General features: G+C 42.0%; 1 protein-coding gene across 2 annotated transcripts in view; it reads right to left on the bottom strand.

Annotated features, from left to right (window-relative positions):
- PLEKHG1 (pleckstrin homology and RhoGEF domain containing G1) overlaps window positions 1-27,876 on the bottom strand; it is a 239,557-nt gene that overhangs the window by 105,394 nt on the left and 106,287 nt on the right. The window contains exon 1 of one of the 2 annotated variants that reach the window (XM_020895883.2): window positions 5,775-6,134. The exons of the other annotated variant lie outside the window; for it this stretch is intronic. Coding sequence (XP_020751542.2) covers window positions 5,775-5,844 — 70 coding nt within the window. The 5' untranslated portion in view covers window positions 5,845-6,134. Of the gene's footprint in view, window positions 1-5,774; window positions 6,135-27,876 lie in introns of those variants that run through there. 2 annotated transcript variants of the gene reach the window in all.

Here is a 27,876-nt window from a genome sequence, read left to right on the forward strand (position 1 = left end):
AGGGGTTGAAAGAGGATCAAAAAATTCTTTGAGCTGTAAAGTCTGGTACTAAATATTCAGACCATTTACTAATTGATTCCTATGTTAGTCAACGAAAACTGAGAAGTACAATGGCTCCTGCAGTTAGCTAAGGATTGAGTTGTCATAGATATTCTTAATTAATGCAGCTAATGCATTGACTAAATTGCCTTTGCTAAGTGGTGACTCAAGAATTTCTACATTTGAGGGCACAGGTATGCCAGTTTGGTTAAAGGAGGATCTAAGGGAGAATGAGGGGAAGGGATAGTTAGGGAGCTTTGACTGAACAGGTACACACTGCTATATTTAAAATGGATAACCAACAAGGCCCTGCATATAGCACAGGGAACTCTGTTCAATGTCATGTGGCAGCCTGGATGGGAGGGGAGTTTGAGGAAGAATGGATACATGTATATGTAAGGCTGAGTCCCTTTGTTGTCCACGTGAAACTATCACAACTTTGTTAATTGGCTATCAGTTCAGCTCAGTTCAGTTGCTTAGCTGTGTCCGACTCATTGCGACCCCGTGGACTGCAGCACACCAGGCCTCCCTGTCCATCACCAACTCCCGGAACTTGCTCAAACTCATGTCCATTGAGCCAGTGATGACATCCAATCATCTCATCCTCTGCCGTCCCCTTCTCCTCCTGCCTTCAATCTTTCCCAGCATCAGGGTCATTTCTAATGAGTCGGTTCTTCACATTAGGTGGCCAAAGGATGGGAGCTTCAGGTTCAGCATTAGTCCTTCCAATGAATATTCTAGACTGATTTCCTTTAGGATGGACTGGGGTTGGATCTCCTTGCAATCCAAGGGACTCTCAAGAGTCTTCTCCAACATCATCGTTCAAAAGCATCAATTTTTTGGCACTCAGCTTTCTTTATAGTCCCACTCTCACATCCATACATGACTACTGGAAAAACCATAGCTTTGACTAGATGGACCTTTGTTGTCAAAGTAATGTCTCTGCTTTTTAATATGCTGCTTTTTAGTTGGTCATAACTTTTCTTCCAAGGAGCAAGCATCTTTTAATTTCATGGCAGAAGTCACCATCTGCAGTTTGGAGCCCCCCAAAATAAGGACTCTCACTGTTTCCATTGTTTCCCCATCTATTTGCCATGAAGTAATGCGACCAGATGCCATGATCTTAGTTTTCTGAATGTTGAGTTTTAAGCCAACTTTTTCACTTTCCTCTTTCACTTTCATCAAGAGATTCTTTAGTTCTTCATTTTCTGCCATAAGGGTGGTGTCATCTGTGTCTCTGAGGTTATTGATATTTCTCCCAGCAATCTTGATTCCAGGTTGTGCTTCATCCAGCCTGGTATTTTGCATGATGTACTCTGAATGTAAGTTAAATAAGCAGGGTGACAATATACAGCCTTGACATACTCCTTTCCTGATTTGGAAACAGTCTGTTGTTTCATGTCCAGTTCTAACTGTTGCTTCTTGATCTGCATACAGATTTCTCAGGAGGCAGGTCAAGTGGTCTGGTATTCCCATCTCTTTAAGAATTTTCCACAGTTTGTTATGATACACACAGGCAAAGGCTTTGGCATAGTCTAAAGCAGCAACAGATGTCTTTCTGGAACTCTCTTGCTTTTTCAATGATCCAGTGGATGTTGGCAATTTGATCTCTGGTTCCTTGATGGGGTAAATCCAGCTTGAACACCTAGAAGTTCATGGTTCACGTACTGTTGAAGCCTGGCTTGGAGAATTTTGAGCATTACTTTGCTAGTGCGTGAATGAGTGCAATTGTGCAGTAGTTTTAGCATTCTTTGGCATTGCCTTTCTTTGGCATTGGAATGAAAACTGACCTTTTCCAGTCCTGTAGCCACTGCTGAGTTTTCCAAATTTGCTGGCATATTGAGTGCAGCACTTTCACAGCATCATCTTTTAGGATTTAAAATAGCTCAACTGGAATTCCATCACCTCCATTAGCTTTGTTCGTAGTGATGCTTCCTAAGGCCCACTTGACTTTGCATTCCAGGATGTCTGGCTCTAGGTGAGTGATCACACCATCATGGTTATCTGGGTCATGAAGATCTTTTTTGTTTAGTTCTTTTGTGTATTCTCGCCACCTCTTCTTAATGTCTTCTGCTTCTGTTAGGTCCATACCATTTTTGTCCTTTCTTGTGCCCATCTTTGCATGAAATGTTCCCTTGGTATCTCTAATTTTCTTGAAGAGATCACTAGTTTTCCCCATTCTGTTGTTTTCCTCTATTTCTTTGCACTGGTCACTGAGGAAGGTCTTCTTATCTCTTCTTGCTAGTCTTTGGAACTCTGCATTCAAATGGGTGTATCTTTCCTTTTCTCCTTGGCCTTTCACTTCTCTTCTTTTCTCAGCTGTTTGTAAGGCCTCCTTAGACAACCATTTTGCTTACCCCAATAGAAAATATAAAGTTAAAGAAAAAGAGGACCTAGAGGACCTCAAGGCTTTTTTTTTTTTCATTTTTATTATCTGCTTTGGAAGATCAATTAGTGTGGGATGTGAAGGGTGAAGGTGATGATGGAGCAGGGCTAAAGCTACACTAGGTGTTGTTGTCACTTTCAGGAGGACCGGGGGTGGTCCACCAAAACCCACTCCCCTTCTTCCTTAGTGAAGAGAGTTTCTGCTGAGCACACTTTCTAGCCTCCCTGCCATTAGACGTGGCCACATGGTCAAGTTCTCATCAATGGAAAAGATACGTGCCCCTCTGGTGGTCCACTTCTCCAGCATCAGACATCATTCCTCCACATCCTTCCCCTTCCCACTGGGACCCAGATGTTGCAGGGGACCTTGCCCAAGCCATTAACATGACCCCAAAGCCCTAGAATATGGCAGAGCATGAAGACAGAAGGGCCTTGCAGTAAGTGCGTCTAAACGTGCCCTGAGCCACCATATAAAAAAGTCTGGCTATCCTGAAGCTGATGTGCTGGAGAAATCATGGCGAGAGACCACATGGATATGCAGAGAGAAGCTGAAGGGATCCTGGCTGATCTGGCCCCTACAGACTGGGTGTTTCAGGCCCAGGCACCAGACGGTATGAACGAACAGCCTTACAGATGACCCCAGCCTATCCTGTCTGACTGCAACATCATGAGACCCTGAGCCAGAACCACCTGGCAGAGCCTCTCCTGAACTCCTGACACACAGAAACCTTGAAAGATTAGAAATGATTGTTGTTGTTCCAAACCACTAGGCCCTGGAGTGATTTGTAATGCAGCAAGTGATAACCCGAACAGCCTCTATTATAACAGATCAGCCTTACCATATATGCCAGGTCTTTAACTCTCTATGAAAATTATCCTTAAAAGACAAAACACACACTTCCCTCCCCTCAACCCCACACACAAAGCCTCACAGTTCATTCACATGTGTCATTACTTTTGGAACATTTTATGGATGGGAAAAAAAGATAGGTTACATCATGCTCAAAGTTGAACTGTGAATCAGAGACTATGGTTTCTGATTTCTGGCCCATTATTTCTGATGTTTGGCTATAGGTTCACTAGTGGCTCAGATGGTAAAGAATCTGTCTGCAATGCGGGAGACCTGGGTTTGATCCCTGGCTTGGAACGATACCCTAGAGGAGGGCATGGCAGCCCACTCCAGTATTCTTGCCTGGAGAATCCCCATGGACAGAGGAGCCTGGCAGGCTACAGTCATGGGGTTGCAAAGAGTCAAACGATTGAGCTGCTAAGTACAGCACACACAGCATAGATTCACAGAATAGGGCAGAAAAAGAGTATAGAGACCAGGAAACGATGCACTAAACATAAGCTACTTGTTTAAAGTGCACAATACCAATGTGCCAATAGTGTGTGTGTGTGTGTGTGTGTGTGTGTGTGTGTGTGTGTTTGTGTGGAGGAATGAATGAATATACGCCCAACTGTGTGTACAGAAAGAGAGTGGACCAGCCAGAAATCAAGTTCTAGGTGTCCCTCCTATAGAGGATTTGCATTTGTGCCCTGGCTTTGTACCATGGAGGTTTGTATTGCAATTTTTTTTTTTTTTGGCTGTACTGCTTGGCATTTGGAATCTTAGTTCCCTGACCAGGGATTGAACCTGCACCCCTGCAGTGGAAGCATGGAATCATAACCACTGGACCAACAGAGAAGTCACTGCATTGCAGCCTTTGAGTCTCTGGTTTCCTCACTTGTAAGTGGGGCAGCTGGACTAGCTGACTTCCCCAGGTCCCATCCAACTGCAGGGATACAGTCCCAACCCTGAAATAAACACCAAGTCACATGGATGCCACATCTGCATGGCCCATTCCTAGCTGGAATCACAGGACAAGCAGTAACCACAGAATAGCAATTTCCTTCTACATTCTATTAATGCCAGGTCTTCAATGATGAAACATATATCACTGACTTTGCTAAAGGCTAAAAAAACTTCTATGTTTTCACTTAGACTAAATCACAATCTATGCTCTGGCTTCTTTTTTTGTTTTTGTGGAAATATCCGTCTCAAGGCAGTAATGCAACAATGATAGCTATATACACAGGCTCCCTCTGCACTGAGCATGCTCAGTTCCCACAACATCTCTGCTCACTTGAGAGGCAGGATTAGGTTAAATAACATTTCTTAAAGAAAAAGGAGGAGGAAGGAGAAGGAGAAACCCAAGTAACTAACAATAGCACTCTGAGAAAATAAACCATCCATAAAGTACACTAAACATTTTCTCAGAGGAAAAAAGAGGAGGAAGAGAATTCAAAGCGTCTAACAATAGAGATCTGAGTGAATAAATCCATCTAGAAAGTACAATATTAAACTATTGAATGTCATGCCCTTTCAAATCCTTAAGGGCAGAAAATGGTCATAATAGATAGCTGAGTAAAATGGGTGGTTTATAAAACATAGGTACAATGTGATTCTAAATTTGAATTAAAAATGCCACTTATTTATTATCCACATTAGAAAAATGATTCAAAAGATGCAGAATACGATATTGACCTTGGTTTTACAAAGTAGGAGAACGGATGGTTTTTCCTTTGATATTTACCTCTCAATACCACTCCTCAATGTGTACCACTTTTATAATCTGCAAAAGTTATTTAAAGAAACTAAAAATCACAACATCAGTGTGTAACAAATATTTAAATATTTTCAATGAAAAGAATTAATTTCTATGTTCATATGATTAATGAAAAGGAATGCCAAATATATACATCTTCTCTCAAATATATTAGTATCACTAAATTAAAATAAAAAACAAAATAAAAGTCAGACTCCACTGTGCAACAGCACTGACTACAACCCATGCCTTTTTCTTTCCAATTATTCCTCCTAACAAAAGAATTTCTTACCAATAAGCACTCAACGTGGAAACTGCATTTACTCCGTCAACTTTGGTGACCACTAGACTCAGACTAGATTCCATCACTACAGTTGCTAAGTATAAAGTTTGCAAACATTTATTTTGTTCCCCAGCTTAACCTGCGTGAACCTCATAAAGAAAGCACATGAAAATACTCAGCAATCACTGCACGAACACTTAGGTTTTATTTTTCTCCCCAGAGTCACCAACATCAAGCTCTCTAGATTACTTCAACCTAACTTTAAGGGGAGATCAAATTCAAACCAAAACAAGACAAAAACCTTTGAAGGCAGACTGCAGTTCAGAGGGAGGAAAAAAAAAATCACCTTCTAGATTAATTCTATTATTGGAGAACACTTTTCAGTCCATAGCAATAATAACAGAACACTTGTAATATATTCAAGCGAGTGGCTGGCCCTGCGCAGTGTGGTGGAGAAAATCCCCGCGACAGTTTCTCACCGAGGCGGTTGGGCTCGGCTGCTCCAGCAGGAAGGACCGAGGGTGTCGAGCATCGGTTCCCCAGACACATCCATGGTTGCACCTACCTGGGCTGTGCCCAGGCGAAGCCACATCGTCTGCCTTCAGCTGATGCACTGACCTCACTGGGAGCTCAGTCAGGTAAAACCAGAAGTCTTTACTAGTCTGTGCAGCTCCTTCCGCAGAAATATTGCATGAGTCAGCTTTTATCTCTCAAAACCCAACACACAAAGGCTTTACAAAAACCTGATTGGCAACTTTCTCCCTGCCTTTTTCCCCCTGGTGTGCAGACCACAGACTTCAGCATCACTAAGAACCTTAAATGAAACATGACATCATTCAATTGAGAAACAGGACAATAGACACCACTGTGGGTAACTTGAAAATGCACACTTCGCTGAGCAACACCCTGCCACTGACATTCTTTTGTGAACATCAAATACAACCCACACTCGCCTACAGCTGCTCAGGCTCTCCCTTCCTGGATCCAGCCACCGTTCTCATTAAACTCCGCAAAAGCAGCAAGATCTCGGAGCCCTGTTAGTTTCAAGTGCACCTCCCGGCTTTTAAATCTGTTTCAAAGGAAGTGGACACATGTCTCCTCTAAGTTTTAAAGTGAAGTTTCGGGATGGGGGTGGGGCAGAGAATAACACACCGTTGACAGAGGTTTGAATCCTCAGTTTCCCTTAATGAGACAATGAATACAGTGTCAAGTAAGCAAGGTTACATAAGAATACATTTGAGTATTTTAAAAACAGTACTGAAAAATCTATCTGAAAACAAATAGCTAAAATGTAAACTTACAGGCATTTCTTAGACAAACAGTTTAGTTCTGTGATTTTATATTCATAACTACTAAGTAGTGAAGAGACACAATGATCTAACTTGCACACTTCAGTAGGAAAGAGCTTCTAATTATTTTGGGTTTCCATTTCCCTAAGGCTAGCTGTCTTTCTCCAAATGCTAGATCTATTTTTATACCAAGATTCAAAAGGTTCATATTTGAGAAAGATATTGAGTTCTTTAGATGAAGGTCTTCAGAAGTACAAAAATGTTCTTGAAAACTGATACCACTGCACCGTGGAGATAAAACTCAAGGTTTGGATTATACCCATGTATAGATACCTAAAACTAAACTACTTCAGAGCATCAAAATCCTTTAAATAGAAGTTCCATTTAAAGCATTCATTTGTGGTTATGAAAAATAACATTAGCTGATCATCTTTAATATAGCTATTTCTAGCATACCTATTAAGTGATTTTAAACTAACAACATAATAGGATAATTTGTTTTAATGCCCGCTTCCTCTCAAATAAAGCTGAACATATACAGGTTTACTTCAGTGGGCCATTCTGATGGAAACTGATCAGTCAGTTCAGAAGACAACTTGGAATAATCCGCCCCCCCCCCCCCCCCCCAAATTTACCAGTTTGATGGAAATCACTTCGGCACTGATGCTAAAAGAGCAGTTTGAGAGGAAGGGCCCTCCTTGGGCTGTTCGGATTCTCTTACCCTCTGTCTGTCCTCCAGGGTGACCTCTGTTGCCCTCCAAAATGACGTCCACCCTACCTGTGTCCAAGTCCTCTTTTTCTGCCTAATTGAGAGTTAGCTGAAATCTTATGAGCCTCATCTAACTTTCCATAACCACTCTAGTTCACTGCTCTTTCCATCCGTTAAATGACTGTTTATTACACTTAGAGAGTCATGTGGTCTTATGTTTATTTTCTAATCATCTCTGTCCTACCCTGGCTTATTAGCTTAGAGAGCGGGGAAGTTTCCTATGCTGTAGATCTGATATTCATGCAGAAGACCCAGAGATCTACATTCTGCGATGGGATGGTATAGCAGTGGCTCTTGGTTTCTTCTTTTTGGCCACGCCATATAGCATGTGGGATCTTAGTTTCCTGACGAGGGATCAAATCCTACTCCCTTACACTGGAACTTGGATTCTTAACCACTGGACTACCAGGGAAGTCCTTGCCCTATTGTCTCGCCACTAGACTTTTGTCCATGCAACAAAATGTATCCCAAGACAAGTAAAAGGTGCAAATACTAGTATCCTAGTATACTAGAGCTTTGGTGCTGGAGAAGACTCTTGAGAATCCTTTGGACAGCAAGAAGATAAAAACCAGTCAATCCTAAAGGAAATCAACCTGAATATTCATTGGAAGGACTGGCACTGAAACTAAAGTTCTAATACTTTGGCCATCTGATGCAAAGAGCCAACTCATTGGAAAAGACCCCGATGCTGGGAAAGATTGAGGGCAGGATGAGAAGGGGGCGACAGAGGATGAGATGATTGGATGGCATCACCAACTCAATGGACATGAGTTTGAGCAAATTCCGGAAGATGGTGAAGGACAGGCAAGCCTGTGTGCTGCAGTCCACGGGATTGCAAAGAGTTGGACACAATTCAGTGACTGAACAACAACAAGGTGGAAAAAACACTCTCACTGGGATGCAGCTCTTATTAATTCCCTTGCAACTCTGGTTACAGGCAGCTCAGGAGCCATTCACAGTGTCCGTGCCAGGAGTGGAGATCCAGGGGTAGAAGAGCAGCTCCCACAGGACATGCCTGCAGCCAGCAGGACACACACCAGCCAGCAAGCCAAGTGCAGGCCTGTCCTGTGGCCTAACTGGAGGAAGACCAGAAAGCCCCATTATTTAAAAACATGCTTCCCCAGAATCAGTCTGCCAGTCCACTAAGAGAAACCAGTTCTTTTTGGTTGGGACCTCTCTGGAGATCCAGTGGTTAAGACTTCACCTTCACCGGGTTCAATCCCCGGTCAGGGAGACAAGATCCTAGTACCTTGCAAATAAAAAACCAAAACATAAAATGGAAACAATATTGTAACAAATACATTAAAAACTTTAAAAAGCATCCATATTAAAAGAAATTTTTTTCCCAAAAAAATTCTTTTTGGTTTAAGGTAAAAGTTGTCTGTTAAAACTCTGATGTTCCCTGGGAAGGGTTACAGAGTCATTACCACAGTGGTGTCATAAGCCTGAACCTCCTTCTGGGATCCATGTAGGTCGTTTAGGAAGGAGGCGGGAAGGGGGTTGGCAGGCAGAGATGGGAGACTGCGGGGAGGAAGCGCAAATAACACGCAGCTCTGGGGACTTGACAGGGTGTGACCTAGTGGACAGACTTTGCTGACTTTGCAGCCAGGCAATAGCTCCAAGAAGCTGGGCAATGAAGGATGAAAGAGCGGCCTGGAAAAAGTAGGAAGGACAGAGACGTGCAGACATTTTTCAGACTCAAGGAAAGATTTTGCCTCATATCATCCAAACTGGGTAAGGCAGGTTTAAACAATCATCTTACATTTTCAGATACAGGTGCTAGAAGTTATAGGGGAGTATTTCAAATCACAACTAATATTTTATATATCAAGCATAACAGTTTAAAAGCTGGATGCCAGGGGATCTGTTTATTTTGTGATTTAAGATATCGCCACTGTGACATTTCCCCAGACAAATGGTAAAGCCAACCATTTACTAATGAACAAGCCACTGACAAAACAGCCTTAATATATATTTGTGCGTTTGTGCTCAGTCGTATCCAGCTCGGCGACCACATGGACGAAGCCTGTTGGGCTCCTCAGGCTCCTCTGTCCATGGAATTTTCCAGGCAAGAATACTGGAGTGGGTTGCCATTTCCTACTCCAAATAAATATACATTTTTAGTCTATTAGAACTTTTTTTTTGAAAGAAAAAGGCATGAAATTACATTTTCTAGGCTCATGACGTAGAATAAATGTGCATGCCAAGAGGCATCACGCGTCCACTGATGTTCCTTAGGATGATGACCTCCCCCATGAAAGTGAGATATCATGTACTAACATCCTTCTGCCTTGCAGGCTTTGTTTACTAAAAATCTATATACACTATTTCAAGCTACTCTCCACCCAGAAAATCTCACTAGCTATAAACTGCCTTGCTATTGTGATATAAACCAAACTGTTAAACAAAAGAGCTCATCTATTTTTTTCTTTTTCAAGGACTACTTTCAAAGTGAAATAACTTTAATGATAAGCAACTTTGTCTTCACAAATTTGAGAAGTGTTTACCGTCAGCAAAAGACATAGGTTTAAGGCAGAGGAAAGCCCTCAAGTCAAGGGGATATTAAATGAAAGGAGTATTTTTTGTTAATCATGGAGTATTATTGAGAAACCAAACTATAAATAACCAATAGTTAGACAGAGATACAGATGTGTGCTCAGCGCATCTGACTCTTTGCCACCCCATGGACTGTAGCCCACCAGGCTCCTCTGTCCATGGAATTTTCCAGGCAAGAATACTGGAGTGGTTTGCCATTTCCTCCTCCAGGGAATCTTCCTGACCCAGGGATCGAACCTGCATCTCCTGCATTGGCAGGCAGATTCTTAGCTCCACCTGAGAAGCCTAAACTATAGTTACCAGTACTCAAATTATCCAACTGAAAATATAATTCCTCATCCTCTGTTGCACAAAAATGTCTGTACTGAGGCATAATGGTAAGAACTTTAGCAAACAGACAACAAATTCACAACACTTTGTCATGGCTCACCCTTACCTTGCCTATCAAGTCGCAGTTCAACTTCTCCATCATATACCAGTTAGCCATGAAAACCACCCGAGATAGCCTGGAAGGACACACATCCCAGGGACTCTAAAGTCGGGTTGTTTCAGGAGTTCCTCCATGGCCTCTCTTCTTTGTCTCTGTGATAATCATTAGCTCTGTTTTTTACTCTGTTCTTTTATTAAGATATTTTGGTCTTTACTGTCCAGAGATGATGAAATCAAGGCTTGGTTATTTCTGAACTGAACAATTTTTAGATACCAAGCTAGCAGTATGTTACAAATAGTCTTTTGCTTTCAATACTAGATCAGTCCCATCTTTAAGGACACCAAGGGAGGACTCCCTGTGCTAAGCACAATGAACTAATTATCCCCCTAAGAATGCAGACTGTTTCCAGACACATTTTTCTCTGGGAGATAACGCACATCTAATCCATTCATAACCAAAGGCATTCAGCACAATCTATACTTTTGAAAATGCTCTTTCAAAAAATGTACTTGAACTTCTAGAAGGGGCTTGGAGACTCTTTTGAAATCCTGCAGCAGTATTTTCCAAAATAATAATTAAAACGAGAATCTACTATAGTTGCAGAGTGACAGCCATGGAGGTTCATAACCTTTATGTGAGCCTGCAAAACCATTTCACATCCTGGCGGAGAAGAGAGACAGCCCCTTGGCCAGCCTTCCTCCGACAGCTCCAAGAGGATAGAGTGATGGGCGGGGCTCAGCTGGACATCTCCAGTTGCACCCCCATCCTGCAGACTCTGAGATAGTGGGTTCAGAGCGATAGTTCTCAAAAGTAATAGCGGTGAGGACATAAGCTTGCCAAGGAGATATGGACAAGACACACACGGTGGCTATGAATCATCTCTGAGCTCATTCTGAACCTGCGCCCCAGCAGCTGCCACCCTTTAAAATCACCACCATCAGTCTCCTTCTTTAATCTTGAGGCCACCTTCAACATCACAGTGGCTGACAGCTGAACCTCTAGGTGTATGATCCAAGAGCAAATGGATTCGTCTGGGGGAGGCTATTTAATTTCCAGAACTGAAGGGTTAGAGCTTCTATTCATTTGGCCTCCTGAACCAATTCACAAGGACAATCCTAATTCAGGCAGAGATTTGTAAAAGGCCAAGTAAAGAGTTCACTCCAGGAAGGCAGAACTTACTCCCCTCTGTTAACAGAGTTGAGATGGCTTATTACTCTCTAAGGTTTTTGTTTATTTGATTGTTTGGTTTTTTTTTAAACCAAAGAAGGCAATGAGGCTGCCATCTTAGTTATGGTATTACAATGGTCTCAAAACACCCGTCTGTTGATGTGTGTCCTGGCGTTTGCCTTTCGGAACTTGGCACACACAGCAATGACCGGCTGACCATCTCCCTTCACACCTTCTCTCTGCATTAACTAAGAGCAGCCACCACTGACTCAGCCTCGCTAACCAGGTACCTAGTTAATGCCAGGTTGCATGCTGGGCTCAGTGAATGGACGTGGCTTTGCCTTCTAGAAGCTCCTGTCTGGCAAGACTGCACATGCATCAGATAAACAATGACAAGCGTGACAAGTGTGATGAAGCAACAGCTCAGAGGCGACAAGAACTGTGTCCATAACATTTGCTCTATTTTCCTAAACTGGTCTCTCCCACTATTTTCAAGCTGCCCTTCAAGAAATATGAAAAGCTGATAGTAACTTCACACTGACAGTAACATCAAGCTGATTGAGGCTGCCTGCACTCATATTTCCCTTTCAATCTTAGAGAGCGAGCGCCGTTGGACTCATCTTTCATCTTATATTTAATTACTTGGTATCCAAGCTGAGCGCCAAGCTTGCTGAGAGTTTTTATGCGTCTAAACACTTGCCTAATTCCTGGTTCCCACAGAGGTACGTGAAGTAACTTGTTTATGTTAACAGAACAAAGGAAAGGAAATAGGCCTGTCTGTTAGGCTACAGGGTTAATCTTAATTAGGCCAAGAAACAAGTGTCACCAAATTTACTTTGGTTTATTCTGAATAAAAATTTTTGAGTCCTTTACCGGTGTTAGATGAAAGAAAAAAGAAAAAAAAAAAGAGAGAAAGGAGAAAAAGCCAGAACATTCATTATGAGCTGCTTGTAGAAGAGGTGGGATGAAGTGGTGGTGGGGGGGATTCCCTCACTATCCACTATGATCTAGACTCTACTTTAAAGAAGTATTTATTTAAATAATTAAATAAATTTAATTTAAAGTAAAATTGAAAAATAAAATGAAAACTTATGTGAAGGTGATTCCCTGTGGGCAGACTCTCCCCCGCCTTCATTTTTCCATTTTTTTCCACCCGCCCTGCTCCCTGCTGGCTGGCTTCCAGTTGGGTTTGGCTGACAGTAGACACCAGTATTATGAGCAGGAGGAGAAGGAAAGAGACGCTTTTCTGCCTACTCCCTGGCTGATGAAGCATCTGGGGTTTAGCAGTGGCTGCAGCCAAGACACCCTGGTCTCCACGGTTCCAGCTCTCATGGGGCTCTCCTAACGCTTCCTTGTTCCCTGAGCCGTCGGAGTCCCTGCGGGTTATCCCTGAGGACAGTGGTTCAGGTTTCCTGCCTTGCTGCGATCTCTGGGCGCCACGCATTCCTTGCTGGCTCCCATGGTCACAGCACCGTCCATGGAGCAGCCCCTTCATTAACCTCTCATTTGAACCAGCCGAGCGAATCCAGTTTCCTGCCAGGCCCCCGCTGATCCAGTTTCATCCTGACCCCAGACTCTCTGGTTTGAAAAGCTGATAGCAGTTCAATTTCATGTGCTTAGTTTGCATGTTTGACCACAGCTTTTCCCTAGGGGGTTTACTGCCCAATTTTCAGCCCTTTTTTGATTTACCGGCTGCTTGATTCAGGTCAATGAAATAAACAATTAGAATCTATCCTGTGCTAGAAATAGATTTTGAATTTAATATCTACTGATATATTTAACTCAACAGATATTTATTGAGCAGCTACTATGTGTCAGGCCCTGTATAAGCGCTAAAGACACAGCAGTGAAGAAAATGCATAACCACCCCTAACTTTCTGCAGTTTCTTTATGAGTGGGGGCTAGCTGGACGAAAATCCCATGATAACAGTGTTTCAATATTGGAAAGGTTCTTTGAGGTTTTGGATGGCTCAGTTGGTAAAGAATCTGTCTGCAATGCAGGAGACCCCGGTTCAATTCCTGGGTCGGTAAGATCTGCTGGAGAAGGGATAGGCTACCCACTCCACTATTCTTGGGCTTCCCTTGTGGCTCAGCTGGTAAAGAATCCGCCTGCAATGTGGGAGACCAGGGTTTGATCCCTGGGTTGGGCAGATCCCCTGGAGAAGGGAAAGGCTACCCACTCCAGTATTCTGGCCTGGAGAATTCCATGGACTGTATAGTCCATGGGGTCACAAAGAGTTGGACATGACTGAGCGACTTTCACTTTTCACTTTCAATCTAACTCCTGATCTGGTGTTTGAATGATCACTTACAACAGCTCACGAAGTATGCCCAGTCTCTGCTCGGAGACTGTTAGTTACACGAAGTATGCCCAGTCTCTGCTCGGAGACTGTTAGTTACTAGACATTGACCCCTGCTCACAGAGTCCATCACACTTTAGGCAAGCTAGTCTTTATTAAAGTTGTCTATAATCTTTAAAGTATTTTCTCACATGGAGCAGCAGTTCTTCAAGGACCACTGCAGGAGAACAAGACAGATCATACCTCACTTCCATCTTGAAGTTTGTTAATTATTTGAGATGCTATCAGGTCTCCCATTCATACTTGCCTCTTCATTCAAATATTTATTGAATAACTGCCCCAGGTGATTGTTGGAGGCAAGGGTTCAAGGGGTGGGGTGGAGAGTTGCCCGTCATGCCATGGGGCACATGGGACAGTGTGGAACCCCCAGGAACACCTGCTTCAGGTGTCTCAAGATCTTCCTTTCCTGCAGCTTCCACCAAAAGGTTTTCAGGATCTCAAAAAATCCTCATGCCACTTACCACTGTAAAAAATCCTACAAAGACACCACTTTTAGAGAAAGCCTTTTGGAAAAGAAATGTTCTTCTCTACCAGGTTTTCAGATGTAGCGACAGCACTCTGTCCTCCAAGGGCACAGAGTGTGACCGGGAGAGGGGACAGACACTGAACCATCACACGAACCAGTGTTCCTTCTACCTGAGATTGGATTCTGCAGAGACGGCAGGGGGGAGGGCTAAGAAAACATAGCTTGGTCCAAGGGCACCAGGCCTCGTTTGGGGGTGGGGTCAGAGAAGGTTTCCCATGAGAGGAGTGTGTGAACTGACATTTGAAAGCTGAGAGGAAAGAAAGCTGGGGGAAGCCAAGCCAACAGACAAGATCGCCCAGGTCATTTTACTTCCCTTAAGCGTAGATGGCTGGTGTACCTAGCATTACGCCCACGGTGACCACTCGACCTAGATTTTTCTCTGGGCAATCTTGTTTGCAAATATCCTACTGCATACCACAGTTAATAACTATGTTTACTGAAACTCTGCCCCCTTATTAAAGAATCTTCTATTTCCTTCTCTACTCCTGGGTGACCCACCTTCTAATCTGCACACATCAGCCTCCCTCTTCGGGGCTTCTCCTTTATCCCCTCCACTCACTGGGCAGAGGCACTTGGGTAGTAACCATGACTGTTCTTGTGCAACCGCCTGGACAGGGCCCCTTAGAAGGTGTGGTTACAGTAAATCACAACTTAAACGTCCCTGCCCGGCATTTTCATCTAGGTATAATCAGATGAAAGTGAACACCAAAGGAGCCCGAAGGGGAGAAGTGGTCACAAAAGGACAGCCTGGAGGAGGGGCCCCCCACGCCACTGCGGTGCTACTTCTAGTGGATTTAGGGACTGACCCTGCACAGGTGAGCCTTGAGTTCAGCCCAGGACCACTTGTTCACCTATTCCAGGACACGCAAAGCCAGGGATGATTTCCTGGTACCACTGTAGCTCCAAACATAAGACATCTGCTTAGGGATCTGCACACTCTTTTGTTTTGTTCTATTCAGTCGCTAAGTGGTGTCTGACGCTTTGAGATCCCCTGCAGTGCAGCACGCCAGGCTTCCCTGTCCTTCATTATCTCCCAGAGTTTGGCCAAATTCATGTCCATTGAGTCGGTGATGCTATCTCACCATCTCATCCTCTGCCACCTCCTTTTCCTATTGCCTTCAAACTTTCCGCGCAATAGGGTCTTTTTCAATGAATCGACTCTTTGCATTAGGTGGCCAAAGTATTGCAGCTTCAGCTTCAGCATCAGTCCTTCCAATAAATATTCAGTGTTGCTTTCCTTTAGGATGGATTTGTTTGATATCCTTGCTGTCCAAGGGATTCTCACAAGTCTTCTCTAGCACCACAGTTCCGAAGTATCAGTTCTTCGGCACTCAGGCTTCTTTATGGTTCAACTCTCACATCTATACATGACTACTGGAAAAACCTTTACTATATTTGCCATTGCTTTCCTTTCAAGGAGCAACCATCTTTTAATTTCATGCTGCAGTCACCATCCACAGTGATTTTGGATATTAGGACAAAACAATGTAACCCCCAATGTAACCCCCATCAGTTGCTCTGATGTAGAGAATGGACATGTGAATGCAGAAGGGGAAGAAAAGAGTGGGATGAATTGGGAGATTAGGATTGACATAGATACACTACCAGATACTACCAAAGAGATAGCTCGTGGGAACCTGCTGTAGGGCACAGGGAGCCCAGTTAGGTACTCTGGGATGACCTAGATGGGCGGGATGGAAGTGGGGGGGGGGGAGGGAGGTCCCAGAGGGAGGGGGTATATGTATACATATGGCTGATCCACTTCATTGTACAGCAGGAACTAACACAACATTGTAAAGCAACTATATCCAATTAAAAGAAAATGAAGCTTCTCTGAGAATATTGAGGAGTTAGATTTTCATAAGACTCGGTTACTATCCTAGTGAAGCCGTGGAAAGACCAGCTCCAAAGTGGAACTTTGTTCAATCCAAACCATCATTCATCACTTGTAACATGACGCATGGAAAAGGCACAGACCTGGAGCTGGGATGTGTAGAACTGAAGCTTTTCCTAGAAAACTGGGTTACCTTGGGCAACTTACTTACCTCTCTGGGTTCCAGGTTCCTCCTGGATTAGTTAAGTGACAACTCTGGAGCCTGTAGCCTTCAAGAACGCTTTGGCAAACTATTGTATAGAGAATGGATAAATAACAAGGTCCTACTGTATAGCATAAGGAACTATATTTAATATCATGTGACAAATCATAATGGAAACAAAATGAAAAAGAACAAAGTCTGTATGAGTGAATTTGTAAAGCAGTGTATTGTTTTGCTATACTGCAGAAATTAACACAACATTATGAATCAACTACACTTCAATAAAATTAATCAAAATAAAAAACACTTTCCAAATCTTCAAATCTAAGATTCCATGCTTTGGGGCAAAGAGTTAACACAATGACCCATTTCTGAACTACACAATATTTCTTGGTGGTTTAGTCACTAAGTCGTGTCCGACTCTTGCGACCCCATAGACTGTAGCCTGCCAGGCTCCTCTGTTCATGGGATTCTCCAGGCAAGAATTACTGGAGTGGGTTGCCATTTCCTCCTCCAGGGGAACTTCCCGACCCAGGAATCAAAACCGGGTCTCCTGCATTGCAGGCAAGTTCTTTACAGACCAAGCTATGAGGGAATCCCAGTATTTCTTGAGGCTCTCATATAACTTGAGGCTCTTAAATATAGTTCCACTATTTTAGTCAGATAACCATGAATTGATACAAAACCCAGCAACATATGGCTTTTATAAAGGGAAATTGCTTTAAATTATCTATAATTTCTCATGCAGCAGAACTTATGATAAGACATCTTAACTCATCTGCTATCAACAGAAAGATTCCCCACAAAAATTTTTAACAATATTATCTGGCAGTAGACCAATGCCTAGTGTCAAGGTCATGCTTTTTACCTATTCACTGACATCATCTCCACTTTCTGCAAAATTGCATTCTGGAAACCAGGTTAGAACATAGATTACAGAATAGCTCATTTTACCACAGGGTATATAATTTGGGGTTGCACTTTACTCCAGGCAAGTACCTGTCCTAATAATACTCCTGGAATAGAGGTAACATAAAAGTTGATATCACTGAATAACTGCAAAAATTATCCTCCTATAACCCACAGATAATGGGAAGAATGGCTAGTTCTAAATTACCTAGGGGCTCATTATGCTTTAAGTACACATGCAATGATGATGATTGGAACAAATTCACTGTAATGGGTGTCCTGCTTGAGCCTCCATGGAAACTGGGTGGTTAAGACTGGGAGAATCTTTATAGTGGTCCCCAACCCAGTTTACTTGTTTTGATTGATGAATGAACTGACTGGCTGATTTTCAAGGGTTCTGTTTAATTGGTTCTTAAAGAAAGAATCCTAGCAATATCTGAAATTGGGATTTAGCTCTATTTTCAAGTATACATCTCAGATTTTGTATGGGGTGCAGAGGATTGGGCTGGAGGTGAGAGATCTGAGGGTAATTCAAAGATTTGGTTGCCCTGGGAGAGATGGGGAAGGAAGTCAGGCCTGATAAATAACTATGCAGGCTGGCCTCCCTGTAATAGGGAAGAACAAATCTGACTCCATTTGGATCCATTTTTTTAACTTTAACCTTTGTATTCTATTGCTTTTGCAATGTTCTTAAGTTAAGAATGTTGCATATAGCCTGAAATATACAGAACTGCCCAATCTCAAGACTCTAGCTTTTAAAGGTATAACATGTTTCCATTCATATGGAGTTAAAAAGTTGCAGAACAGAGAATAGCATGCCTTGTTGGAGGCTTATAGGAACATTGTGACCTGACCTATGTGAACAGCTGTGATAACAGAGGATTCTGACTCCAAGAAGTTTGCAACAACCAACCACAACCCCTCCCCTTTTAGTATAAAAGAAGCCTCAATTTTTAACTCCAGTGAAATGGTTCTTTGGAACACTAGTCCACCATCTTTTCAGTATGCTAGCTCTCTGAATAAAGTTGCTCTTCCTTGCCCCAACAACTTATCTCTTGATTTATTGGCCTGTTGTGTGGTGAGTAGTATGAGCTTGGATTCAGTAACATCACCCCAGTCAACCACACAGCCTGTAAATGTCTTAGAGAAGGAAGAGATTGAGAGACAAAAAGAAAAGAGAGAGAGAAAGAGAGAGAGAATAGCTATAACATCTTAGCTATGAGATTCTATATGAGGGAAGAAAACAGAATAAGAAAGGCAGCCCTTTTCCCATAAAGAGAGAGAAGTGAACATCAGCAGCTTGGGGGTAGGGGTTGGGTGGTCTCCAGGTGAACTCCCAGGGAAGTGTGGAGACCCCAGATATCTCAGGGCAGGGGCCCTGGGAGGGTACACATCCTTGGACACAGGGCAGTGACAGTACAGGCAGGGAAGTTGGGGAGCCGGGGAGGGACTACCCAGGAGTAGAGGGAAGGGGAGTGAGGTCTGGACCCTGTGTTGATGGGAAGGGACACTGAGCTGGTAAAGTTTAGTCTTCAGTGTGTGTGCTCAGCCACTTATTGGTGTCTGCCTCTTTGTGACCCCAGGAGCCCACCAGGCTCCTCTGTCCATGGAATTTTCCAGACAAGAATACTGGAGCAGGTTGCCATTTCCTACTCTAGCGGCTCTTCCCGACCCAGGAATTGAACCCACATCTCTTGTGTCTCCTGCATGGTAGGCTGATTCTTCACCACTACACTACCTGGTGTGTAGTACACTGCTACACTACTTATTAGTGTGACCGGACCCAGACCCACAGGGCTGCAGACTCCCCGGGAAGTTGTGCTCCGAGGCCGAGTAGGCAGAGTGTGACCTGAAGACTTGTTTGTCAACACTGGGTTTACATCGTTTGAATTGATAAAACACATTTTAAAAATCAAGCTATTTCAAAAATAGAAAAAGGAAAAATCAGGATATTTCACATAAAAATACAGATTTTCCTTCTTGGGGAGGAGATGCCAAGGGAACAGTAAGCCTTGGTTACCACTAGCCTTGTATTTCCACTCAGCAGCAATGGCTGGAGCTCAGCTTGTTCCCTTCACCTTCACTGTGCACTTCACAGTCTGCCGCAGGCCCCACCACTCCCATCAGTATCACACTCTTGGCCAATTGCTCTTTTGTAGGACCTGCCTGACTCTGGGGTCTGAAAGCATTTGACAATGGGTCACACTCATGGACTCTTGGCCACTACACTGTGTACTAAGTTAGTAGTCTTAGAATAACCAGATTACTAGAAATGATGTTTTAAGAACAATTTATTTCTCTTCAATTTGTAAGTCACATAAAAATGAAGCATGAAGGATTAAATATATCATGAGTTGTTTGTTACTGTATATAAGAATAGACCAAAAAAAGTACCATAAAACCAAAACCATCATGGAAATACTCAGTGTAGTGAGTAAGGGGAAAATGTTTATAGTAGCAGGTGGGAAGAATATTAAAATTACAGGTCAGGAAATTGGAACTGTCTTCTTTTTTTTTTTTTAAAGATAACTGAGTTAAATTTGCTTTACTTTATTTTTTGGCCATTCCATGTGGCTTGCAGGATCTTAGTCCCCCAACCAGATATCGACCACATGCCTTCAGCAGTGAAAGTGCGGAGTCTTAATCATTGGACTGCCTGGAACTGTCTCCACCATTTAATTCCACAAGCTTTTAGTTTCATTTTTCACTCTTACTATTAATTAGAGTCATTATTTTACTAGTACTTTCATAAACCTTTAACATATCCATAAATGTTAGAATTTCCTCAGGGTCTCTATGGAAGAATTACAGTGGTAATTCTTCTTCAGTGATTTGGTAATTCTGCCAAACCAAACATCCAGGTAACATGGTGTCATAGTTTTAGACATTTAAAAATACTGAGACAGCTAGATAAAAACCACAGCCCTGAAAGAATGACATATTGAGTCGTCAGACAATTCTTGAGGGTCCCTTACCCAAACCCTCATCCAAGGATTTGAAGTCAGGATTGATTTTTGAATCACTTCTGAAAAACAAGCCAGGATCAACTACAAATGTTAAAATTCACATATCATATCTTAAGCTCATAGAATACTGGTTTTGTGGTACCTTTTTAAAAAATAATAGGACAGAAGTTAAGACTTAGAACTGGAGATCCTGGCCCCATCAAAATAAACAAGGGCTGTAAGACTGTTTATAAGCAAGAAAAAAAGAAAAATAAAGCAGTGCCCCCTCATTGGGAAGAGCATTTATTCATTTTGACAAGGAGAGTTTAAGAAGATACCCAGAGGCATTAGTTAATCGTCAGCATTTTTCCTAGAAAGGGGAAAAAACCCCATCCTGTATCCCAGCCCGATATTTCTTTCTTTCTGAACCCTGGAGGTAAAAATTTTAATACACAGAAGGCCTCAACAAGGATTTGCGAACGTACCCAAACCCTTTTGAAGAAGCAACGTCTCTGATATGTGATCTCTTCCCTCACATGTGAGGAGGCGGGAGTTGGGGGAGAGAAGGGTGAGGGGGATAGAAAAACAAAAGCAACTACTTTCCCCTAATCCTGATGTGGTAGAAAAGCAGAAAGCTAAAAGCTCCCCTGAGGGAAAAAGCTCCTTCAGACTGAGGTGGATCAAGCAAGTCTAACAAACTTCAGGCTACTTAACTTGCTGATGTTTCTCTTCATGGTTTTGAGGTGTGTTTACGAGGCCACATGCTTTCAGCACAGGTGAGCCTAGACATTTGGGGTGAAGGCCAGAGCAGAGTAAGGCCTAGAAAACTGAGACTCAGCCCCAAAGAGGACAGACTTGTACCCACCTCTGTCTTCTGGGATGCTCCTCTGGAGACCCCATGACAAGTGTTGGTGAGCAGGGGATTCTTTTTCTCCTCTGCATCAGTAGATTCCATTCCACGATTTTATTTTTTAAAAAAGTTTTGTTTTGGAAATGGCAACAGGTGGCCAACAGGTACATGAAAATATGCTCCAGATTGCTAGGGAAATGCAAATCAGAACCACAATAAGATACCACCTCACACCTGTCGAAATGGCTATTATCAAAAAGATAACAAATAACAGTGAGAATGTGGAGAGAAGGTAACCCTTGTACAATGTTGATGGGACTGTAAATTGGTACAGGCATTGTGGAAAACAGTATAGAGGTTTCTCAAAATACCTAAAAATTAACCTACCATATGACCCAGCAATTCCACTTCTGAGGAATTATCTGAAGAACATGAAAACACTGCTGTGTCAAGATTAAGCAACTGACAGACCAGTGAAACAGAGATCGCTGATCCCACTGCCAGCGTTTCCGATTCTGTGGGTCTGGGGTGTTCGTATGCAGTCGCTCAGTTGTGTCCGACTTGGGTCTGGGGTAGAGACTGAGAATATCTAACAAGTCAGCAAATGGTATTGCTTCTGCTGGTCTTGGGAACATGTTTTAAGAATCATTGATCTATACCAGAAACTAACCCAACATTGTAAGTCAACTACACATCAATAAAACATTTAAAAAAAAAAGAATCAATGAGCTAGTTAGTAGCTGAGCCAGAATGAGGCTTCTGCTTTCTTCACTTCACATCTTTCCAATAAATGGTCGGTACCAGCTGCCCTATAACGGGAGAGACAGAGGGAGGTGGGTCAGCTTGTTTGGGCAGCCCTGAGCGCAGGTAGGGAATACAGTCCTCCTCCTAATTTAGCTGAGACATCTGGAAGGTTCCTGCTGGCAGGCACATTACACCATGATTCATTATGATACTGAAACTTGATTCTAACCTTCTGCACCCACCCCCACACATCACCAATCTGAAACAACACAAAGCTGTTCACTGCCGATAATAAATATTATTCTCACCCTGAGCTATTTACCAAAACTTGTGATTTGAAATTTGGCTCTTTCAAATGCTAAACATAGCAGAAATTAGCAACAAGCAGGGTTCATGGATAATTGCCAGTATTTATTCTCAGAAGAGAAGGATGGTTAGACAATTTCAAAGTTTTCTTTTGTTTGCATTATAAATCAAAAGGAAATTTTTCTGCTTATTTGTTTAGCTGAGAGGATCCATTGCCTTTCATTAAGATTCCTAATAGAGTGAACTCTTCAGAAAGTAGGGACATTATTTAATGACTGTTTAAACTTGTTACATTTAAGACTGCTTCATTTTCCTGCCGTCCCTGGGGTGTTCTGAGGTTTAAGCGAGTTAATGAGTATAAGGCATGATGGAGACTGGCACATACTAGGTGCTCATAGAATGTCAGGTAGCGCTCAACATTATTGCTCCTGGTATTTAAAAGAGCCCAGGGATTGGCCCATTTGCTTGGGCAAGTAGGTGGGGCCAAAGGGCATGACCTGAGTAAGTAGCAGACTTCATCACTAAGTCTCTCTTCCCCATTAGCAGGGTGATTAGAGACCGTGGACCTCAAAGTCATTTATGGAGCATCTACATTTACAAGGTAATTATCTGTTACCCACAAAACCTTACAGAATGTCACTTACTGAGCCAAAGCATCTAATTGGAATACTTGCCTAAGCATTAGAGACCTCAGGAAAATATTCTAGAGAAGAGTTGGGTTAAATTATTTTTTTTTAATTTTGAAAGAAGTAGAAATCCATAAGAAGTTGCCAAAAAAAAAAATACAAGGAGTTCTCCTGTATCTTTCACCCAGTGTCCCCCAATGCCAACAACTTGCATCACTTTTGTATGGTAGCGAAACCAGGATGTTGACATCGGGCCAGTCCATGGAGCACACTCAAATGTTGTCAGTTTTGAGGACAGTTACAGTTTAGTTTTGAAGGACATAAGAACAAAGAAAGAGATGTGAAGGCAATGAACACAATCACTCTCACCTGATGTTACTTTGAAATGTGCCTTTGGATGTACTAGTTATGAGAAAAAGATAAATGTTAAGGTCAAAAATTGTATAAATTATGACTCTCCCTGAAAAAAAAAAAGTTAATTTTTTTCAGAGACTGAGCTTAATGAGTGTAATCAGATTAAACTGTTTTCCAAATCATTTACAGATGTGAGCATTTATGGGTGATGGGCTTCCCTGGTGGCTCAGTAGTAAAGACCCCACCTGCCAAGCAGGAGACAGGGGAGACCTGGATTTATTTGATCCCTGGGTCGGGAAGATCCCCTGGAGAAGGAAATGGCAACTCACTCCAGTATTCTTGCCTGGGAAATCCCATGGAAAAGGAGCCCGTCAGGCTATAGTCCATGGGGTCGCAAAATAGTCAGACACCACTTAGTGAGTAATGACAACAACAAGCAACAATGGGTGAAGCCATCTAGTCTCTTTTAAAGTGACAGGTAAACTCGAGACTTGGACACAAATCCGAACCCTGCCCAAACATACATCATCTGTACAACTGCTTTAAGAGGATAAATGAGGAACTTTAGAACTTTCTATATTGCCTGGCTTTGAATAATTGGATTTTGTTACATTTCTCCATATTGTGTTCACTATAAATTAGTCTTCTTTTTCCTTGAGCATACTCTGTTTTCTTACATATGTATTTGGCGCTATGAAAATGGAATATTTCAATTAGCTGGAATAGGGTATTTGAATAATATAAAGTCAGGTTATGGAGTCAAACCATTCATCTTCCTTAACTAGCAACTATCTTTCAAAATTGACAGTAAACAAGGTAGTTCACAACTGACTGGCCAACATTTGCTCTTTATCTGAAATATAAAAAAAATAAAAATAAAAATAACTGAAAAAAAAAGAGAAAAAGCATCAGTAGCCCACCAGAAGGACAAAATGTCTTCAAAATTTCATAAGAAGCAGATTCTCCAGGTCTGTCAAAAAGGACTAGAACTACTTTTTTTTAAACTTTTTCTATTAACAATGAACAATACTGTGATAATTTCAGGTGGATAGCAAAGGGATATATATACATGTATCCATTCTCCCTCAATCTCCCCTCCCATCCAAGCTGCCACATAACATTGAGCAGAGTTCCCTGTGCTATACTGTAGGTCCTTGTTCGTTATTCGTTTTAAACACAGCAGTGTATCCATGTCAATCCCAAACTCCCCAACGAGCCCCTCCCCAATCCTTCCTCCTTGGTAACCGTAAGTTCAGAAAACGACTTTCTTGAGTGGGTAACAACGTGATGACATTTTAGATTCTTCACCCTAAAAAAGCATCTTTGGTATTAGAAAACAAAACGCAGCATTTTCCCTTTGCGTGATCGGAGCTGTCTGTGTCAATCTCCCCCCACTGAGGCCAGCCAGAGTAAATAGATGTTTCAATGGGTGGAGAAGTCACACTGGCCTCCACTGGTACACAAAGAGCTGACAACCCCTGCTGGGGTCATCTGAATTCTAAATGACCAAGCAGAACTATTGCAGAAGGCTCCTCCCTTCTAGGGCCAGCCTTGGGCAAGATTTTGAAATATGAGGAAGCTTGTCCTGGACCACACTGGCCATCTCTCCATCCCTAGGCACCCTGACTTATATCCCAGTTGAGTGTCCTGAAATCTCCCCACTCCCTGGTCCAACCCTGCCCACCCAGGACTCCTTCCTTCAAGGGCTGGGCCCTAAGCTCAGCCCCCCTCAAAGATTCTGAGGATGCTGAGACACGGATCAAATAACCTGCCTAAGGCACACAGCTAGAGAGCTGGAGGCCTGATTCCAAGTTTGGTGCTCTGTCCATTGCCTACAGCACATCAAATTGTTCTCTGGCCTAAATGATTAAAAATTTACTATTTTATTCATATTTTTAAGCTCGAGAGTTGACAAATTGTAATTATCTTTATTCTTTCAGAATCAAATCATCACATACATTTTGTTTCAGCTCCTGGAGGAATTTTTATTTATTTATTTTGTTGAGCTTTTTATTTTCTATTGGGGTGTAGCCAGTTAACAGTGTGGTAAGTTTTAGGTGAACAGTGAGGGAACACAGCCACACACGTATATGTATCCATTCTCTCCCAAACTCCCTCCCATCCTGGAGGAATTTTTAAATGCTTTAAACTGTTAGTATATTAAAAGGACTTCTGATACTAACATGGTTCCCAAATAATCTTTAGCAAAATTTAGCACACTTTATATGTACACACACACACATATATAAATTGGAACCCACCAAAATAATTAAAAATTTTTTTTCATTGGCCATAGCATAATTTTTGCATCTTTTCTTGGTAATTCAAAAGTAATCTTACTCTTGGAAAAATAACAGTCTTACAGATCACAAGAGACAATCACTTCTGTAGCAGATTCCCAGTTTGATTTCTGAAATATCACCCACATACGCCATCTCAACATACAAAGAAAACTCACCTGAGACCTTTGTCCCCTGTATTGCCCAGATGATTTCTTATATCCCTGGACTCAAAAAGCACTTGTAAAATGATGCTCATGAATCGGTGATTTATTTTTCAAATCCTGGTTAGCTAAAGACTCTTTTTGTGCATTTTGCATAGAGATGCTGTTGTTCAGAAACAAATCCACACAGTGAGATCCAACGGAGCTGAGGAAAAACAGACCCTGGATTCAGCACCAGTGCTGCCTGAAGAAAAGAGAGGTGTGCGTGCCCTGGTGTGATGTGTGTGTGTGTACGTGTGTGTAACTAGATAGTCAAAGTGTTTAGTGCAAGATTAAGAAGTGTCTAAATTCCATCCTCTGATTTCAAATGAAAACTGCAGATTTTTCCCCAGAGCTGGCAGCCTGCCATCACCACGGGGCTTAAAGCAGCTCAGGGCTTTGGGGAGAGGAGGGAAGAGACTTCATACACTGAGCGCTCACTGCCTGCGGCATCACCTTCGGTCTCCTGGTTTTAGCCTAAATTCCACTGCCAGACTCTCTAGACTTTCAACTTAAGCTAGCAAAGAAATAATTAAAAAGATATATGGGCTTTTAAAAGTAGTTACAGAGGAAAGACATTCTAAAATATTCTCTGTGATCTGAATTCTCCGTCATCACAATCTTGATATATAGCAGAGGCTCTGGACACTATTTTAGGCTAATACTAGTTTCCTGCACTCTTTGCATAACTTACATAAACATATCCCAGATTCATTTGACTGGCTGTGAAAATGGTCAAGAAAATGATAAATTAACATTTTTTTAAGGTGAAGGTTCTATATTTGAACTCATTTTTTTTTTTTTTTTAGTTTTATTTTTTGACTACACCCTAGTGTGGCATGTGGGGATCTTAGTTCCCTGACCAGGGATCGAACGGGTGCCCCCAGCATCAGGAGTACAGAATCTTAACCACTAGACCACCAAGGAAGTCCCCTGAATTCTTATTTTAACAGTCTTCCCCACTTTCTTCCAGACCACAGTGGCTTCAATAAGCACCTTGGGTCACTTTATAGATATTCTCACACAAAATCTCCTCCATTCAAGAGGGCCACATTGTATTTTTAAAAAAAACTTCAACAGCCAGATAGTTTCTCATGGAAACTCTCAAGTCAGATATCTGCAAAATAGCAATCATGGATATTGGTGCCTTTGTATGTGTTTAGTATCACAATGAACACTTGCTAGTCCTTATAAGAATTACAAAGTCTCATCTGGTCCCTAAAACTCAAGTGTCCCCATTTCAAAGCTGGGCAATTTGAGGCTTAGGCAAGCTATGTAACAACCTCAAAGTGACTCAAGTGGAAATCCAAGAGCCAGAATTCTGTGTTCTTAACCACTGCCTTATACTTTAATATTTTAAGGAAAGGAGAATCAACAGTTTTCTCTACAAGGAAGAAATACCTTCTGCAGTCTAGGATTCTAGTCGATAGATCAGCACTGTATTTCTAGTGAATTCCTAACATTTTAACATATAACATCCTTATTTCAAACTAAGATCAACTAGAGGCAACTTAGCATCAACAAAACAAAAAATAAAAACATCAACAAAAGAAAACAAAACCCAAAGGGGGACAATGTGTTATAAAGGCAGCTTTTAAGAAGTGTTTTGAAAATGATCAAACATGAAAAAATTATGTTTGTGAAAAACATCAAGCTAAATCCAAGTTCTGGAAGCATAAAGCATTGAGCAACTTCTTTGCAAAGAAAATGGAAACCAGGTCGATTTTTCAAGTAGGACAAATATTGTTCTTTGGAACGGAAACTTGTTGCTGAATCTCACCATGTAGCAAAAGGCTTATAAACTTTAGAAAAAAAATAAAGTTCACATGGAAACAAAAACACAACAGAAACTTCAATATGGAGACCGACAGACATTGCACGTCTTCCCAATTATTTTCAAAGCTATTGTTGGCTATTCAAATGTCCGTGGAGAAGTAATAAAATACCAACAATTCTGGTATTCCAGGGGAAATGCCTACGCTCAAATTTTTAAACTTTGTTTTTGTAAAATTTACAGAGACGATTAATGGAACTGATGACTTATAAGACAGCTCCGGGAATGGACTAGAAAACCTCTAAAAGATGCGAATCACTCATTCATGAGGACCACATAGTAATATGGGTTTTTACTGTGTGCCAGGTACTATTTTTATGCTTTAAAAAAGTTAACTCATTTGTTTAGGGGAGAATGGATACATGTATATGTATGACTGAGACCCTTTGCTGTCCACT

Source organism: Odocoileus virginianus, chromosome 34 (assembly GCF_023699985.2).
Source record: "Odocoileus virginianus isolate 20LAN1187 ecotype Illinois chromosome 34, Ovbor_1.2, whole genome shotgun sequence".
Classification (NCBI taxonomy): domain Eukaryota; kingdom Metazoa; phylum Chordata; class Mammalia; order Artiodactyla; family Cervidae; genus Odocoileus; species Odocoileus virginianus.